At 47.6% G+C, this 19,654-nt stretch overlaps 1 protein-coding gene across 3 annotated transcripts in view; it reads right to left on the reverse strand.

Annotated features, from left to right (window-relative positions):
• The window catches only part of LOC128699481 (high mobility group nucleosome-binding domain-containing protein 5-like), a 42,038-nt gene extending 24,246 nt beyond the window's left edge, over window positions 1-17,792 (reverse strand). For all 3 annotated transcript variants that reach the window (XM_070098088.1, XM_070098087.1, XM_070098085.1), the window contains exon 1: window positions 17,661-17,792. In XM_070098088.1, coding sequence (XP_069954189.1) covers window positions 17,661-17,670 — 10 coding nt within the window. In that variant the 5' untranslated portion in view covers window positions 17,671-17,792. The remainder of the gene's footprint in view (window positions 1-17,660) is intronic.
• Between the last annotated feature and the right edge of the window lie 1,862 nt (window positions 17,793-19,654).

Below are 19,654 nucleotides of genomic sequence, written 5' to 3' on the forward strand. Positions count from 1 at the left end.
TGTGGTAGATCGTGTGGTAGATCGTGTGGTAGACTGTGTGGTAGATCGTGTGGTAGATCGTGTGGTAGATCGTGTGGTAGATCGTGTGGTAGACTGTGTGGTAGATCGTGTGGTAGACTGTGTGGTAGATCGTGTGGTAGATCGTGTGGTAGATCGTGTGGTAGATCGTGTGGTAGATCGTGTGGTAGATCGTGTGGTAGATCGTGTGGTAGACTGTGTGGTAGATCGTGTGGTAGATCGTGTGGTAGATCGTGTGGTAGATCGTGTGGTAGATCGTGTGGTAGATCGTGTGGTAGATCGTGTGGTAGACTGTGTGGTAGATCGTGTGGTAGATCGTGTGGTAGATCGTGTGGTAGATCGTGTGGTAGATCGTGTGGTAGATCGTGTGGTAGATCGTGTGGTAGATCGTGTGGTAGATCGTGTGGTAGACTGTGTGGTAGATCGTGTGGTAGACTGTGTGGTAGATCGTGTGGTAGATCGTGTGGTAGATCGTGTGGTAGACTGTGTGGTAGATCGTGTGGTAGATCGTGTGGTAGATCGTGTGGTAGACTGTGTGGTAGATAGTGTGGTAGACTGTGTGGTAGATCGTGTGGTAGATCGTGTGGTAGATCGTGTGGTAGATCGTGTGGTAGATCGTGTGGTAGATCGTGTGGTAGATCGTGTGGTAGATCGTGTGGTAGATCGTGTGGTAGATCGTGTGGTAGATCGTGTGGTAGATCGTGTGGTAGACTGTGTGGTAGATCGTGTGGTAGACTGTGTGGTAGACTGTGTGGTAGATCGTGTGGTAGATCGTGTGGTAGATCGTGTGGTAGATCGTGTGGTAGATCGTGTGGTAGATCGTGTGGTAGATCGTGTGGTAGACTGTGTGGTAGATCGTGTGGTAGATCGTGTGGTAGACTGTGTGGTAGATCGTGTGGTAGATCGTGTGGTAGATCGTGTGGTAGATCGTGTGGTAGATCGTGTGGTAGATCGTGTGGTAGACTGTGTGGTAGATCGTGTGGTAGATCGTGTGGTAGATCGTGTGGTAGACTGTGTGGTAGATCGTGTGGTAGATCGTGTGGTAGATCGTGTGGTAGATCGTGTGGTAGATCGTGTGGTAGATCGTGTGGTAGATCGTGTGGTAGACTGTGTGGTAGATCGTGTGGTAGATCGTGTGGTAGATCGTGTGGTAGATCGTGTGGTAGATCGTGTGGTAGACTGTGTGGTAGATCGTGTGGTAGATCGTGTGGTAGACTGTGTGGTAGATCGTGTGGTAGATCGTGTGGTAGATCGTGTGGTAGATCGTGTGGTAGATCGTGTGGTAGATCGTGTGGTAGATCGTGTGGTAGATCGTGTGGTAGATCGTGTGGTAGATCGTGTGGTAGATCGTGTGGTAGATCGTGTGGTAGACTGTGTGGTAGATCGTGTGGTAGATCGTGTGGTAGATCGTGTGGTAGATCGTGTGGTAGACTGTGTGGTAGATCGTGTGGTAGATCGTGTGGTAGATCGTGTGGTAGATCGTGTGGTAGAGAGGATTGACATGTGATAAAGAAGGTAAGCAAGGTCTCTCTGGGAGGGGGAGGGCATCAAGGCTCTGGGAGGTTGAGAACATCAAGGCTCTGGGAGGGTGAGGATATCAAGACTCTGGGAGGATGAGGACATCAAGACTCTGGGAGGGTGAGGACATCAAGACTCTGGGAGGGTGAGGACATCAAGACTCTGGGAGGGTGAGGACATCAAGACTCTGGGAGGGTGAAGACATCAAGACTTTGGGAGGGTGAGGACATCAAGACTTTGGGAGGGTGAGGACATCAAGATTCTGGGAGGGTGAGGACATCAAGACTCTGGGATGGTGAGGACATCAAGACTCTGGGAGGGTGAGGACATCAAGACTCTGGGAGGGTGAGGACATCAAGATTCTGGGAGGGTGAGGATATCAAGACTCTGGGAGGATGAGGACATCAAGACTCTGGGATGGTGAGGACATCAAGACTCTGGGAGGGTGAGGACATCAAGACTCTGGGAGGGTGAAGACATCAAGACTCTTGGAGGGTGAAGACATCAAGACTGGGAGGGTGAGGACATCAAGACTCTGGGAGGGTGAGGACATCAAGACTCTGGGAGGGTGAGGACATCAAGACTTTGGGAGGGTGAGGACATCAAGACTCTGGGAGGGTGAGGATATCAAGACTCTGGGAGGGTGAGGACATCAAGACTCTGGGAGGGTGAGGATATCAAGACTCTGGGAGGGTGAAGACATCAAGACTCTGGGAGGGTGAGGACATCAAGACTCTGGGAGGGTGAGGACATCAAGACTCTGGGAGGGTGAGGACATCAAGACTCTGGGAGGGTGAGGACATCAAGACTCTGGGAGGGTGAGGACATCAAGACTCTGGGAGGGTGAAGACATCAAGACTGTGGGAGGGTGAGGACATCAAGACTGTGGGCGGGTGAGGACATCAAGACTCTGGGAGAGTGAGGATATCAAGACTCTGGGAGGGTGAGGACATCAAGACTCTGGGAGGGTGAGGACATCAAGACTCTGGGAGGGTGAGGACATCAAGACTCTGGGAGGGTGAGGACATCAAGACTCTGGGAGAGTGAGGACATCAAGACTCTGGGAGGGTGAGGACATCAAGACTCTGGGAGGGTGAGGACATCAAGACTCTGGGAGGGTGAGGATATCAAGACTGGGAGGGTGAGGACATCAAGACTCTGGGAGGGTGAGGACATCAAGACTCTGGGAGGGTGAGGATATCAAGACTCTGGGAGGGTAAGGACATCAAGATTCTGGGAGGGTGAGGATATCAAGACTCTGGGAGGGTGAGGACATCAAGACTCTGGGAGGGTGAGGACATCAAGACTCTGGGAGGGTGAGGATATCAAGACTGGGAGGGTGAGGACATCAAGACTCTGGGAGGGTGAGGACATCAAGACTCTGGGAGGGTGAGGATATCAAGACTGGGAGGGTGAGGACATCAAGACTCTGGGAGGGTGAGGATATCAAGACTGGGAGGGTGAGGACATCAAGACTCTGGGAGGGTGAGGATATCAAGACTCTGGGAGGGTGAGGACATCAAGACTCTGGGAGGGTGAGGATATCAAGACTGGGAGGGTGAGGACATCAAGACTCTGGGAGGGTGAGGACATCAAGACTCTGGGAGGGTGAGGACATCAAGACTCTGGGAGGGTGAGGACATCAAGACTCTGGGAGGGTGAGGACATCAAGACTCTGGGAGGGTGAGGACATCAAGACTCTGGGAGGGTGAGGACATCAAGACTCTGGGAGAGTGAAGGCATCAGGACTCTGGGAGGGTGAAGACATCAAGACTCTGGGAGGGTGAGGACATCAAGACTCTGGGAGGGTGAGGACATCAAGACTCTGGGAGGGTGAGGACATCAAGACTCTGGGAGGGTGAGGACATCAAGACTCTGGGAGGGTGAGGATATCAAGACTCTGGGAGGGTGAGGACATCAAGACTCTGGGAGGGTGAGGACATCAAGACTCTGGGAGAGTGAAGGCATCAGGACTCTGGGAGGGTGAAGACATCAAGACTCTGGGAGGGTGAGGACATCAAGACTCTGGGAGGGTGAGGATATCAAGACTCTGGGAGGGTGAGGACATCAAGACTCTGGGAGAGTGAGGACATCAAGACTCTGGGAGGGTGAGGACATCAAGACTCTGGGAGGGTGAGGACATCAAGGCTCTGGGAGGGTGAAGACATCAAGACTCTGGGAGGGTGAAGACATCAAGACTCTGGGAGGGTGAAGACATCAAGACTCTTGGAGGGTGAAGACATCAAGACTGGGAGGGTGAGGACATCAAGACTCTGGGAGGGTGAGGACATCAAGACTCTGGGAGGGTGAGGACATCAAGACTTTGGGAGGGTGAGGACATCAAGACTCTGGGAGGGTGAGGATATCAAGACTCTGGGATGGTGAGGACATCAAGACTCTGGGAGGGTGAGGACATCAAGACTCTGGGAGGGTGAGGACATCAAGACTCTGGGAGGGTGAGGACATCAAGACTCTGGGAGGGTGAGGACATCAAGATTCTGGGAGGGTGAAGACATCAAGACTCTGGGAGGGTGAGGACATCAAGACTCTGGGAGGGTGAGGACATCAAGACTCTGGGAGGGTGAGGACATCAAGACTCTGGGAGGGTGAAGACATCAAGACTCTGGGAGGGTGAGGACATCAAGACTCTGGGAGGGTGAGGATATCAAGACTGGGAGGGTGAGGACATCAAGACTCTGGGAGGGTGAGGACATCAAGACTGGGAGGGTGAGGACATCAAGACTCTGGGAGGGTGAGGACATCAAGACTGGGAGGGTGAGGACATCAAGACTCTGGGAGGGTGAGGACATCAAGACTTTGGGAGGGTGAGGATATCAAGACTCTGGGAGGGTGAGGACATCAAGACTCTGGGAGAGTGAGGACATCAAGACTCTGGGAGGGTGAGGACATCAAGACTCTGGGAGGGTGAGGACATCAAGATTCTGGGAGGGTGAAGACATCAAGACTCTGGGAGGGTGAGGACATCAAGACTCTGGGAGGGTGAGGACATCAAGACTCTGGGAGGGTGAGGACATCAAGACTCTGGGAGGGTGAAGACATCAAGACTCTGGGAGGGTGAGGATATCAAGACTGGGAGGGTGAGGACATCAAGACTCTGGGAGGGTAAGGACATCAAGACTGGGAGGGTGAGGACATCAAGACTCTGGGAGGGTGAGGACATCAAGACTGGGAGGGTGAGGACATCAAGACTCTGGGAGGGTGAGGACATCAAGACTCTGGGAGGGTGAGGACATCAAGACTCTGGGAGGGTGAGGACATCAAGATTCTGGGAGGGTGAGGACATCAAGACTCTGGGAGGGTGAGGACATCAAGACTCTGGGAGGGTGAGGACATCAAGACTCTGGGAGGGTGAGGACATCAAGATTCTGGGAGGGTGAGGACATCAAGATTCTGGGAGGGTGAGGACATCAAGACTCTGGGAGGGTGAGGACATCAAGACTCTGGGAGGGTGAGGACATCAAGATTCTGGGAGGGTGAGGACATCAAGACTCTGGGAGGGTGAGGACATCAAGACTCTGGGAGGGTGAGGACATCAAGACTCTGGGAGGGTGAGGACATCAAGATTCTGGGAGGGTGAAGACATCAAGACTCTGGGAGGGTGAGGACATCAAGACTGGGAGGGTGAGGACATCAAGACTCTGGGAGGGTGAGGACATCAAGACTCTGGGAGGGTGAGGACATCAAGATTCTGGGAGGGTGAAGACATCAAGACTCTGGGAGGGTGAGGACATCAAGACTCTGGGAGGGTGAGGACATCAAGACTCTGGGAGGGTGAGGACATCAAGACTCTGGGAGGGTGAAGACATCAAGACTCTGGGAGGGTGAGGACATCAAGACTCTGGGAGGGTGAGGACATCAAGACTCTGGGAGGGTAAGGACATCAAGACTGGGAGGGTGAGGACATCAAGACTCTGGGAGGGTGAGGACATCAAGACTGGGAGGGTGAGGACATCAAGACTCTGGGAGGGTGAGGACATCAAGACTCTGGGAGGGTGAGGACATCAAGACTTTGGGAGGGTGAGGATATCAAGACTCTGGGAGGGTGAGGACATCAAGACTCTGGGAGGGTGAGGACATCAAGACTCTGGGAGGGTGAGGACATCAAGACTTTGGGAGGGTGAGGACATCAAGACTCTGGGAGGGTGAGGACATCAAGACTCTGGGAGGGTGAGGACATCAAGATTCTGGGAGGGTGAGGATATCAAGACTCTGGGAGGGTGAGGACATCAAGACTCTGGGAGAGTGAGGACATCAAGACTCTGGGAGGGTGAGGACATCAAGACTCTGGGAGAGTGAAGACATCAGGACTCTGGGAGGGTGAGGACATCAAGACTCTGGGAGGGTGAGGACATCAAGATTCTGGGAGGGTGAGGACATCAAGACTCTGGGAGAGTGAAGACATCAAGACTCTGGGAGGGTGAGGATATCAAGACTCTGGGAGGGTGAGGACATCAAGACTCTGGGAGAGTGAGGACATCAAGACTCTGGGAGGGTGAGGACATCAAGACTCTGGGAGGGTGAGGATATCAAGACTCTGGGAGGGTGAAGACATCAAGACTCTGGGAGGGTGAGGACATCAAGACTCTGGGAGGGTGAAGACATCAAGTGATGGATGACATCCAGAGTTTGTCTGTCACTCGCTGTTGGGTATTCTGAGAAACCTGTTAATGTTATTGTGGTGACCAGAACAGTTGCTGGTTTATTGTGGTAGTGAGGTCACTCTGTGTTGTGTAGTGAGGTCACTCTGTGTTGTGTAGTGAGGTCACTCTGTGTTGTGGTGAGGTCACTCTGTTGTGCGGTGAGGTCACTCTCTCTTGTGTAGTGAGGAGGTCACTCTGTTGTGTGGTGAGGTCACTCTGTTGTGTAGTGAGGAGGTCACTCTCTGTCGAGTAGTGAAGAGGTCACTCTCTGTTGTGGTGAGGTCAATGTTGTGTGGTCACTGTTGTGTGGTGAGGTCACTGATGTGTGGTGAGGTCACTGTTGTGGTGAGGCCACTGTTGTATGGTGAAGTCACCGTTGTGTGGTGAGGTCACTGTTGTGTGGTGAGGTCACTCTGTTGTATGGTGAGGTCACTGTTGTGGTGAGGTCACTGTTGTGGTGAGGTCACTGTTGTGTGGTGAGGTCACTGTTGTGTGGTGAGGTCACTGTTGTGTGGTGAGGTCACTGTTGTGGTGAGGTCACTGTTGTGTGGTGAGGTCACTGTTGTGTGGTGAGGTCACTGTTGTGTGGTGAGGTCACTGTTGTGTGGTGAGGTCACTGTTGTGTGGTGAGGTCACTGTTGTGTGGTGAGGTCACTGTTGTGTGGTGAGGTCACTGTTGTGTGGTGAGGTCACTGTTGTGTGGTGAGGTCACTGTTGTGTGGTGAGGTCACTGTTGTGTGGCGAGGTCACTGTTGTGTGGTGAGGTCACTTTTGTGTGGTGAGGTCACTGTTGTGTGGTGAGGTCACTTTTGTGTGGTGAGGTCACTGTTGTGTGGTGAGGTCACTTTTGTGTGGTGAGGTCACTGTTGTGTGGTGAGGTCACTATTGTGTGGTGATGTCACTGTTGTGTGGTGAGGTCACTGTTGTGTGGTGAGGTCACTGTTGTGTGGTGAGGTCACTGTTGTGTGGTGAGGTCACTGTTGTGTGGTGAGGTCACTGTTGTGTGGTGAGGTCACTGTTGTGTGGTGAGGTCACTGTTGTGTGGTGAGGTCACTGTTGTGTGGTGAGGTCACTGTTGTGTGGTGAGGTCACTGTTGTGTGGTGAGGTCACTTTTGTGTGGTGAGGTCACTGTTGTGTGGTGAGGTCACTTTTGTGTGGTGAGGTCACTGTTGTGTGGTGAGGTCACTATTGTGTGGTGAGGTCACTGTTGTGTGGTGAGGTCACTGTTGTGTGGTGAGGTCACTGTTGTGTGGTGAGGTCACTGTTGTGTGGTGAGGTCACTGTTGTGTGGTGAGGTCACTGTTGTGTGGTGAGGTCACTGTTGTGTGGTGAGGTCACTGTTGTGTGGTGGGGTCACTGTTGTGTGGTGAGGTCACTGTTGTGTGGTGAGGTCACTGTTGTGTGGTGAGGTCACTGTTGTGTGGTGGGGTCACTGTTGTGTGGTGAGGTCACTGTTGTGTGGTGGGGTCACTGTTGTGTGGTGAGGTCACTGTTGTGTGGTGAGGTCACTGTTGTGTGGTGAGGTCACTGTTGTGTGGTGAGGTCACTGTTGTGTGGTGAGGTCACTGTTGTGTGGTGAGGTCACTGTTGTGTGGTGAGGTCACTGTTGTGTGGTGGGGTCACTGTTGTGTGGTGAGGTCACTGTTGTGTGGTGAGGTCACTGTTGTGTGGTGAGGTCACTGTTGTGTGGTGAGGTCACTGTTGTGTGGTGAGGTCACTGTTGTGTGGTGGGTGGCAGGTTAAAAAGCCACATTATAAATAAAACAGAGAGATTAAGTTTCTCAGTGTAATAAACCTCGACTTAACAAACCTTGGATTAACAACCCTCAGGTTAATAAACCTCGGGTTTATTAATAACCCCAGAGGTTAATAAACCTGTGGTTTATTAACCTCTGGTGTTAATAATGTGAATATAGTTCATTTGTTGACTTCTGGTAAACTGTAACCAAGATTGTTAATGTGATCTTGAAGGTGGCCGCCTTGATGCTCTTGAAGGTGGCCGCCTTGATGCTCTTGAAGGTGGCCGCCTTGATGCTCTTGAAGGTGGCCGCCTTGATGCTCTTGAAGGTGGCCGCCTTGATGCTCTTGAAGGTGGCCGCCTTGATCCTCTTGAAGGTGGCCGCCTTGATGCTCTTGAAGGTGGCCGCCTTGATCCTCTTGAAGGTGGCCGCCTTGATGCTCTTGAAGGTGGCCGCCTTGATCCTCTTGAAGGTGGCCGCCTTGATGCTCTTGAAGGTGGCCGCCTTGATGCTCTTGAAGGACTCTTGATATAAAGAATTTGGAGCTACTAGCCCTTTCCTGGGATCAAACTTGAGTACCTGACAGTCCCCAGACTCTGAGAAACTTGCAGTGTGTGTGTGTGTGTGTGTGTGTACTCACCTAATTGTACTCACCTAATTGAGGTTGCAGGGGTCGAGACTCAGCTCCTGGCCCCGCCTCTTCACTGATCGCTACTGGATCCTCTCTCTCTCTGCTTCCTGAGCTTTGTCATACCTCTTCTTAAAACTATGTATGGTTCCTGCCTCCACTACTTCACTTGCTAGGCTATTCCACTTGCTGACAACTCTATGACTGAAGAAATACTTCCTAACGTCCCTGTGACTCGTCTGAGTCTTCAGCTTCCAGTTGTGACCCCTTGTCCCTGTGTTCCCTCTCTGGAACATCCTATCCTATCATTGTCTATTCCCCACAGTATCTTGTATGTCGTTATCATGTCTCCCCTGACCCTTCTGTCCTCCAGTGTCGTCAGTCCGATTTCCCTTAACCTTTCCTCGTACGACATTCCCTTGAGCTCTGGGACTAGCCTTGTTGCAAACCTTTGTACTTTCTCTAACTTCTTGACGTGCTTGACCAGGTGTGGGTTCCAGACTGGTGCTGCATACTCCAGTATGGGCCTAACATACACAGTGTACAGTGTCTTGAACGATTCCTTATTAAGGTATCGGAACGCTATTCTCAGGTTTGCCAGGCGCCCGTATGCTGCAGCGGTTATTTGGTTGATGTGTGCCTCCGGTGATGTGCTCGGTGTTATGGTCACCCCAAGGTCTTTCTCCCTGAGTGAGGTCTGTAGTCTTTGTCCACCTAGCCTATACTCTGTCTGCGGTCTTCTTTGCCCCTCCCCAATCTTCATGACTTTGCATTTGGCTGGATTGAATTCGAGAAGCCAGTTGCTGGACCACATGTTCAGCCTGTCCAGGTCTCTTTGCAGTCCTGCCTCATCCTCGTCCGATTTAATTCTTCTCATCAACTTCACGTCATCTGCGAACAGGGACACTTCAGAGTCTATTCCTTCCATCATGTCGTTCACATATATCAAAAATAGCACTGGTCCTAGAACTGACCCCTGTGGGACCCCGCTCGTAACAGGCGCCCACTGTGATACCTCTTCACGTACCATGACTCGTTGCTGCCTCCCTGTCAGGTATTCCCTTATCCATTGCAGTGCCCTCCCTTTTACGTGCGCCTGATCCTCCAGCTTCTGCACTAATCTCTTGTGGGGAACTGTGTCAAAGGCCTTCCTGCAGTCTAGGAAAACGCAATCTACCCACCCCTCTCTCTCGTGTCTTACTTCTGTTACCTTGTCATAAAACTCCAGGAGGTTTGCGATACAAGATTTGCCTTCCATGAACCCATGCTGGTTTTCATTTATAATCTTGTTCCTTTCCAGGTGTTCGACCACTCTCCTCCTGATAATCTTCTCCATGACTTTGCACACAATACATGTCAGAGACACAGGTCTGTAGTTTAGTGCCTCGTTTCTGTTTCCTTTCTTAAATATGGGGAATACATTAGCTGTCTTCCATTTCTCAGGTAGTTGCCCAGTTTCAAGGGATGTGTTGAAGATTGTGGTTAGAGGCACGCACAGCATCTCTGCTCCTTCTCTAAGGACCCATGGGGAGATGTTGTCCGGTCCCATCGCCTTTGAGGTGTCAAGGTCACTTAAGAGCTTCTTCACCTCCTCCTCAGTTGTTCTTATGTCATCCAACACTTGTTGGTATATTCCCTCTTGATGTTCCCTTCTGTGCTGTCTTCCCACAGCCCTTCCTGTCTCTACTGTAAAAACTTCCTTAAATCTCCTGTTCAGCTCCTCACATACCTCCTGATCATTTCTTGTGAGTTCTCCACCTTCTGTGTGTGTGTGTGTGTGTGTGTGTGTGTGTGTGTGTGTTTTACTGTGATTGTCTGTCCATCTGTGTCAAGACACTCAATCAATACTGGCTGTGCTTTGTCCTTGTCTGCGAGGAAGAGGGAGAAAGAGACAGAGGGAGAGAGATAGTGATTCGGGAGGGAGCGAGAGATAGTGATGGGGGAGGGAGAGAGAGAGGGAGGGAGACATACACAGATAGATGGAGAAACAGACACACTGAGACATAACTATTTTACTTTTCACTTAACATCACTATCAACCTCCAACACAACCCACAACCACCAGCAACCACCAACACCACCACCACTAACTTACATCACCTAATACCTTCTACCAGCATCTTATGCTCCCTATAACCCAACTCAAGCCAGATAGAAGTACCTTTCACTAGATTTCATGAGCACATACAACCATATGTCATCACCTGTTACTACCTGGAACATCTGACATCACCTACTACCATCTGCAACCATCTGACTCCACCTGAAACCCCCTACAACCATATGACATCAAATTCAACAACTATCATTATCACCTACAGCCATCTGATATCAACTTTCAACCCCACCACCACCTATACCACCTGACATCTAAACCATAACCTGAATATCACCAACTTGACACATTCTGTCACCCCCTAACACCAGCTGATGCCGCCTAAGATCACCTGGGATCACCTGAAGATAATTACGAACATTTAAAAATCATTAACCAACGTTTAAATTTAACTACCAGCATCTGACGTCACTCAGAATCCCCTGACACCAAATTCCACCACCTCCCTCCCCTGACACCAACTGACACTGTTTATCAACACCTGAAACCACCTGCCGCCACCTAAAACCTTATAAAACCACCAACTCCCTCACCTCGATAACCACCTTCACCACAGTGTCATCCACTACCACTACCTCCATCCCAGCCACCACCACTATCACCATCACCACTACCACCATCCCAGCCACCACCACTGTCACCATCACCACTACCACCATCCCATCCATCACCACTACCTCCATCCCAGCCACCACCATTATCACCACCACCACTACCACCATCCCATCCACCACCACTATCAGGTCAACTGATTAATTTGGTTTAAAGCTTATCTACTACACGAAGGTCATTAAGGCTGCATATCACAACCAGTTATATTTTAATAACTAAAACAGATATTAACGTTAATTCGCAGGGTATACTGCGCTGAGAGATACACACCTCTCAGTGTATATACACTGAAACATATTTCTCACGGTGCATATACACTAAGAGACGTTTTTTTGATACACTACCGCGGGAATAAACACCATCTGAAATCATCAATACTGTTTAACATTATGTTATTTATTAACGAAAACAAATAATTATTTAAAAATAACGAAAAGTCCGAGATACAGTTTATAATTAGCAATATTTGCTTTAGTGAAATTAGTGGAATATACAAGGAAAGATGGTTAAATAAGGGCAATTATGAATCCCTCTCATGAGTCTTCGAGGATAAACTCTACGAGTTCTCCCAGACAGCTGCAGATCGTCCTGGTTAAGTAAGTAAGTAAGTAAGTTTATTCAGGTATACACAAATACAGTTACATAGAATTATCATACATAGCAGCATATGTGTAGAGAACCTGGGATAACCCAAAAAAGTCAGACAGAGTGACTTATTTCCAAAGGGGTTGTGGTGTTAGGCTGCATGTTGCTGGCTCCAGCGTGATGAGTCAGGTCAGCAACATGCTACAGCACCTGGTCCAGCACCCCCCGCAACCCTCAACAGGTAGTTAAGAACTATTAAAGTAACAGTAAGATGAATCCATTACTTGTTGTAAACAGTTGATTAGAGTTAAATTAGCAGTCACAGATAAACCAACTGTCAGGAATAAATTAACAGAGATAAACCAGCAGCCAGGGATAAACTAAGTCATGATAAAACCAACAGTCAAAAATAAACCAAGTCAAGAATAAACCAACAGTCAAGTATTAACAGTCATAGGTAAACCAACAGTCAAGTATTAACAGCCATAGGTAAACCAACAGTCAAGTATTAACAGCCATAGGTAAACCAACAGTCAAGTATTAACAGTCATAGGTAAACCAACAGTCAAGTATTAACAGTCATAGGTAAACCAACAGTCAAGTATTAACAGTCATAGGTAAACCAACAGTCAAGTATTAACAGCCATAGGTAAACCAACAGTCAAGTATTAACAGTCATAGGTAAACCAACAGTCAAGTATTAACAGCCATAGGTAAACCAACAGTCAAGTATTAACAGCCATAGGTAAACCAACAGTCAAGTATTAACAGTCATAGGTAAACCAACAGTCAAGTATTAACAGCCATAGGTAAACCAACAGTCAAGTATTAACAGCCATAGGTAAACCAACAGTCAAGTATTAACAGTCATAGGTAAACCAACAGTCAAGTATTAACAGTCATAGGTAAACCAACAGTCAAGTATTAACAGCCATAGGTAAACCAACAGTCAAGTATTAACAGTCATAGGTAAACCAACAGTCAAGTATTAACAGTCATAGGTAAACCAACAGTCAAGTATTAACAGCCATAGGTAAACCAACAGTCAAGTATTAACAGTCATAGGTAAACCAACAGTCAAGTATTAACAGTCATAGGTAAACCAACAGTCAAGTATTAACAGCCATAGGTAAACCAACAGTCAAGTATTAACAGTCATAGGTAAACCAACAGTCAAGTATTAACAGTCATAGGTAAACCAACAGTCAAGTATTAACAGCCATAGGTAAACCAACAGTCAAGTATTAACAGTCATAGGTAAACCAACAGTCAAGTATTAACAGTCATAGGTAAACCAACAGTCACAAGAAGAAGAAAAACAATAAAACGTATAAAACTTATCTAAACAGTTCGCCAAATAATAATTATTATTATTATAATTATTATTATTATAATTATTATTATTATAATAACAATAATAAATTATATACTACGTATTATTATACTTGATTAGGGAAAATCTTGAGTTACAGCTGTTAAAGTTGAAGCAGGTGTTCTGGTGCAACACCTGTGTTACTATCAGCCATAACAGTGATGTAGCAGGTGTTCTGGTGCAACATCTGTGTTACTATCAGCCATAACAGTGGTGTAGCAGGTGTTCTGGTGCAACACCTGTGTTACTATCAGCCATAACAGTGATGGAGCAGGTGTTCTGGTGCAACACCTGTGTTACTATCAGCCATAACAGTGATGTAGCAGGTGTTCTGGTGCAACATCTGTGTTACTATCAGCCATAACAGTGATGTAGCAGGTGTTCTGGTGCAACACCTGTGTTACTATCAGCCATAACAGTGATGTAGCAGGTGTTCTGGTGCAACATCTGTGTTACTATCAGCCATAACAGTGATGTAGCAGGTGTTCTGGTGCAACACCTGTGTTACTATCAGCCATAACAGTGATGTAGCAGGTGTTCTGGTGCAACACCTGTGTTACTATCAGCCATAACAATGTGGCAGGTGTTCTGGTGCAACACCTGTGTTACTATCAGCCATAACAATGTGGCAGGTGTTCTGGTGCAACACCTGTGATACTATCAGCCATAACAATGTGGCAGGTGTTCTGGTGCAACACCTGTGTTACTATCAGCCATAACAGTGATGTAGCAGGTGTTCTGGTGCAACACCTGTGTTACTATCAGCCATAACAATGTGGCAGGTGTTCTGGTGCAACACCTGTGTTACTATCAGCCATAACAGTGATGTAGCAGGTGTTCTGGTGCAACACCTGTGTTACTATCAGCCATAACAGTGATGTAGTAGGTGTTCTGGTGCAACACCTGTGTTACTATCAGCCATAACAGTGATGTAGCAGGTGTTCTGGTGCAACACCTGTGTTACTATCAGCCATAACAGTGATGTAGCAGGTGCTCTGGTGCAACATCTGTGTTACTATCAGCCATAACAGTGATGTAGCAGGTGTTCTGGTGCAACACCTGTGTTACTATCAGCCATAACAGTGATGTAGTAGGTGTTCTGGTGCAACACCTGTGTTACTATCAGCCATAACAATGTGGCAGGTGTTCTGGTGCAACACCTGTGATACTATCAGCCATAACAATGTAGCAGGTGTTCTGGTGCAACACCTGTGTTACTATCAGCCATAACAGTGATGTAGTAGGTGTTCTGGTGCAACACCTGTGTTACTATCAGCCATAACAATGTGGCAGGTGTTCTGGTGCAACACCTGTGATACTATCAGCCATAACAATGTAGCAGGTGTTCTGGTGCAACACCTGTGTTACTATCAGCCATAACAGTGATGTAGTAGGTGTTCTGGTGCAACACCTGTGTTACTTTCAGCCATAACGATGTGGCAGGTGTTCTGGTGCAACACCTGTGATACTATCAGCCATAACAATGTAGCAGGTGTTCTGGTGCAACACCTGTGTTACTATCAGCCATAACAGTGATGTAGTAGGTGTTCTGGTGCAACACCTGTGATACTATCAGCCATAACAATGTAGCAGGTGTTCTGGTGCAACACCTGTGATACTATCAGCCATAACAATGTGGCAGGTGTTCTGGTGCAACACCTGTGTTACTATCAGCCATAACAGTGATGTAGTAGGTGTTCTGGTGCAACACCTGTGTTACTATCAGCCATAACAATGTGACAGGTGTTCTGGTGCAACATCTGTGTTACTATCAGCTATAACAGTGAAGTAGCAGGTGTTCTGGTGCAACACCTGTGTTACTATCAGCCATAACAATGTGGCAGGTGTTCTGGTGCAACACCTGTGTTACTATCAGCCATAACAGTGATGTAGTAGGTGTTCTGGTGCAACACCTGTGTTACTATCAGCCATAACAGTGATGTAGTAGGTGTTCTGGTGCAACACCTGTGTTACTATCAGCCATAACAATGTGGCAGGTGTTCTGGTGCAACATCTGTGTTACTATCAGCTATAACAGTGAAGTAGCAGGTGTTCTGGTGCAACACATGTGATACTATCAGCCATAACAGTGATGTAGCAGGTGTTCTGGTGCAACACCTGTGTTACTGTTAGCCATAACAATGTAGCAGGTGTTCTGGTGCAACACCTGTGTTACTATCAGCCATAACAATGTGGCAGGTGTTCTGGTGCAACATCTGTGTTACTATCAGCTATAACAGTGAAGTAGCAGGTGTTCTGGTGCAACACCTGTGATACTATCAGCCATAACAGTGATGTAGCAGGTGTTCTGGTGCAACACCTGTGTTACTATCAGCCATAACAGTGGTGTAGCAGGTGTTCTGGTGCAACACCTGTGTTATTATCAGCCATAACAATGTAGCAGGTGTTCTGGTGCAACACCTGTGTTACTGTCAGCCATAACAGTGATGTAGCAGGTGTTCTGGTGCATCACCTGTGTTACTGTCAGCCATAACAATGTAGCAGGTGTTCTGGTGCAACACATGTGTTACTATCAGCCATAACAATGTAGCAGGTGTTCTGGTGCAACATCTGTGTTACTATCAGCCATAACAGTGGTGTAGCAGGTGTTCTGGTGCAACACCTGTTACTATCAGCCATAACAGTGATGGAGCAAGTGTTCTGGTGCAACACCTGTGTTACTATCAGCCATAACAGAGATGTAGTAGGTGTTCTGGTGCAACACCTGTGTTACTATCAGCCATAACAGTGATGTAGCAGGTGTTCTGGTGCAACACCTGTGATACTATTAGCCATAACAGTGATGTAGCAGGTGTTCTGGTGCAACACCTGTGTTACTATCAGCCATAACAGTGATGTAGCAGGTGTTCTGGTGCAACACCTGTGTTACTATCAGCCATAACAGTGATGTAGCAGGTGTTCTGGTGCAACACCTGTGTTACTATCAGCCATAACATTGGTGTAGCAGGTGTTCTGGTGCAACACCTGTGTTACTATCAGCCATAACAATGTGGCAGGTGTTCTGGTGCAACATCTGTGTTACTATCAGCCATAACAGATGTAGCAGGTGTTCTGGTGCAACACCTGTGATACTATCAGCCATAACAGTGATGTAGCAGGTGTTCTGGTGCAACACCTGTGTTACTATCAGCCATAACATTGGTGTAGCAGGTGTTCTGGTGCAACACCTGTGTTACTATCAGCCAAAACAATGTGACAGGTGTTCTGGTGCAACACCTGTGTTACTATCAGCCATAACAGTGATGCAGCAGGTGTTCTGGTGCAACACCTGTGTTACTATCAGCCATAACAATGTAGCAGGTGTTCTGGTGCAACACCTGTGTTATTATCAGCCATAACAGTGGTGTAGCAGGTGTTCTGGTGCAACGCCTGTGTTACTATCAGCCATAACAATGCAGCAGGTGTTCTGGTGCAACATCTGTGTTACAATCAGTCATAACAGTGGTGTAGCAGGTGTTCTGGTACAACATCTGTGTTACTATCAGCCATAACAGGAATGTAGCAGGTGTTCTGGTGCAACATCTGTGTTACTATCAGTCATAAGAGTAGTGTAGCAGGTGTTCTGGTACAACACGTGTGTTACTATCAGTCATAACAGTGTAGCAGGTGTTCTGGTACAACACCTGTGTTACTATCAGTCATAACAGTGTAGCATGTGTTCTGGTGTAACAACTGTGTTACTATCAGCCATAACAGTGGTGTAGCAGGTGTTCTGGTGCAACACATGTGTTACTATCAGCCATAACAGTGATGTAGCAGGTGTTCTGGTGTAACACCTGTTACTATCAGCCATAATAGTGATGTAGCAGGTGTTCTGGTGCAACACCTGTGTTACTGTCAGCCATAACAGTGGTGTAGCAGGTGTTCTGGTACAACACCTGTGTTACTATCAACCATAACAGCGATGTAGCAGGTGTTCTGGTACAACACCTGTTACTATCAAACATAACAGTGATGTAGCAGGTGTTCTGGTGTAACACCTGTGTTACTATCAGCCATAACAGTGGTGTAGCAGGTGTTGTTGTACAACACCTGTTATTATCAGACATAACAGTGATGTAGCAGGTGTTCTGGTACAACACCTGTGTATCTTACCATCAGACATAAGTGATGTAGAGGTGTTCTAGTACTCTTTCTCCAGGTAAACAACACCTGTGTATCTCACCATCAGACATAACAGTTACGTAGCAGGTGTTCTGGTGCAACACCTGTGTATCTTACCATCAGACATAACAGTGATGTGGCAGATATTCTAGTACAACACCTGTGTATCTTACCATCAGATATAACAGTGATGTAGCAGGTGTTCTGGTGCAACACCTGTGTAGCTTACCATCAGACATAACAGTGATGTAGCAGGTGTTCTGGTGCAACACCTGTGTATCTTACCATCAGACATAACAGTGGTGTAGCAGGTGTTGTGGTTGCAGGTGTTGTGTAGACGAGGAGCAGAGAGATGTTTCCTACCCTGTGGCGACTCTCGCACTGAAGTCTTCACACCCTAGACTAGCCTCTGTCTGCTCTCTACCTTCCTCCCATCCTCCCTTCCTCTATCTATCCTTCCCTTCCTTCCTCCCTCGCTTCTTCTATATCTCCCTTCCTTTATTAATTCCTTCTTCTATCCCTTCTTACCTTCCGCTTCCCATCATTTCCTCTATCCCTGTCAACTCCCTCGCAGAGGACACCTGCATACATACACACACACACACACACAGACAGAGAGAGACACACATACAGAGAGAGAAACAGAGAAAGAGAGAGAGAGAGAGAGAGAGAGAGAGAGAGAGAGAGAGAGAGAGAGAGAGAGAGAGAGAGAGAGAGAAAGGGGGAGGGAGGCACTGTGTGTGCCGCTAGCAACAATCTTCAATAAGTGTATCGACACAGGGCAACTGCCGGAGGTGTGGAAGACACCAAATGTCTTCTTAGTTTTTAAGAAAGGAGACAGACAGGTAGCATTAAACTACAGACAAGTGTCACTGACATTGATAGTATGTAAAGTTAGGAGGAAGATTATCAGGAGAGTGGTCGAGCATCTAGAAAGGAATGGGTTTATACATGACAACCAGCATGGATTTAGGGATGGAAAATCCTGTGTCACAAGTCTAGTAGAGTTCTACGACAAGGTAACGAAGTAAGGCAGGAAGAAGAGGATTTGGCAGCTTGCATTTTCTTGGACTGTGAGGAGGCTTTAGACACTGTCACACAAGAGACTGGTAGATAAGGTAGAGGAGCAAGCAGGAATAACAGGGAAAACACTACAATCTATCAGAGAATACCTGACTGGAAGGAAATAACGAGTGATAGTCTGTAATGAGGTGTCGGAATGGGTACTTGTAACGAGTGGGGTTCCACAAGGATCAGTCCTAGGGCCGCCGCTGCTTCTTGTATATGTGAATTATGTGACGGAAGGGCAGAGTCAGATGTGCCCCTGTTCGCGGTCGGCGTGAAACTAATGAGAATACAAGCAGACGAGAATCAGGAAAGGATACAAACAGATCTGGACAGGCTGCAGGTCTGGTCTGACAAATTGTTCCTGGAGTTTAATCCCACCAAGTGCAAAGTTATTAAGTTTGGGGAAGGAGAAAGAAGACCTCAGACGAAGTACAAGCTAGAGGGGGCAAAGACTTCTAAACTCACTTGGGGTGAGTATCAAACCGAGCATATTCCTTGTGGCGCGCATCAACCAAATACCTGGTACGGCAAATGCGCGTCTGGCAAATCTAAGAATAACTTTTCGACATCGAAGTAAGGAGTCATTCACGACACTGTACACCGGGTGCGTCAGGCTCGTATTGAAGTATGCAACACCAGCATGGAACCCACACCTGGTCAAGCACATCAAGAAACTTTGCTGAGGGGTATGTCTGAAGAGGAGAGAATGTGGGAACTCAACTTGATAACACTGAAGGATAGGAGGACTATGGCTAACATAATAACAATGTACAAAATGCTGAAAGAACTGACAAGGCGCATAGGGACAAAATGTTTGGAAGATGGGAAACAGGAACACGAGGGCATGGCTAGAAGTTGAAAACTCAGAGGAGTCACAGAGATGCTAGAAAGTATTTCTTCAGCTTTAAAGTTGTCAAGAAGTTAAACGAACTGGAAAGTGAAGTGGTAGAGGCAAGATTAATACACAGCTGTAAAAAGAGGTATGACAAAGCTCTTGAGGCCAGGGAAGAGTGAACCTAGTAGCGACTAGCGAAGAGGCAGGGCCAGGAGCTGTGAATCGACCCCTGCAACCACATATAGGTGAGAAAAACACACACGACATCTGCATAGATATATAATTATACATATACATACATCTATACACACATGAGGTATCTAACAAATACACAGACACAGTAACTAGTAACATTATAGATTTTGGTAAAGGTATA

The sequence above is a fragment of the Cherax quadricarinatus genome, chromosome 61 (genome assembly GCF_038502225.1).
Source record: "Cherax quadricarinatus isolate ZL_2023a chromosome 61, ASM3850222v1, whole genome shotgun sequence".
Lineage (NCBI taxonomy): Eukaryota > Metazoa > Arthropoda > Malacostraca > Decapoda > Parastacidae > Cherax > Cherax quadricarinatus.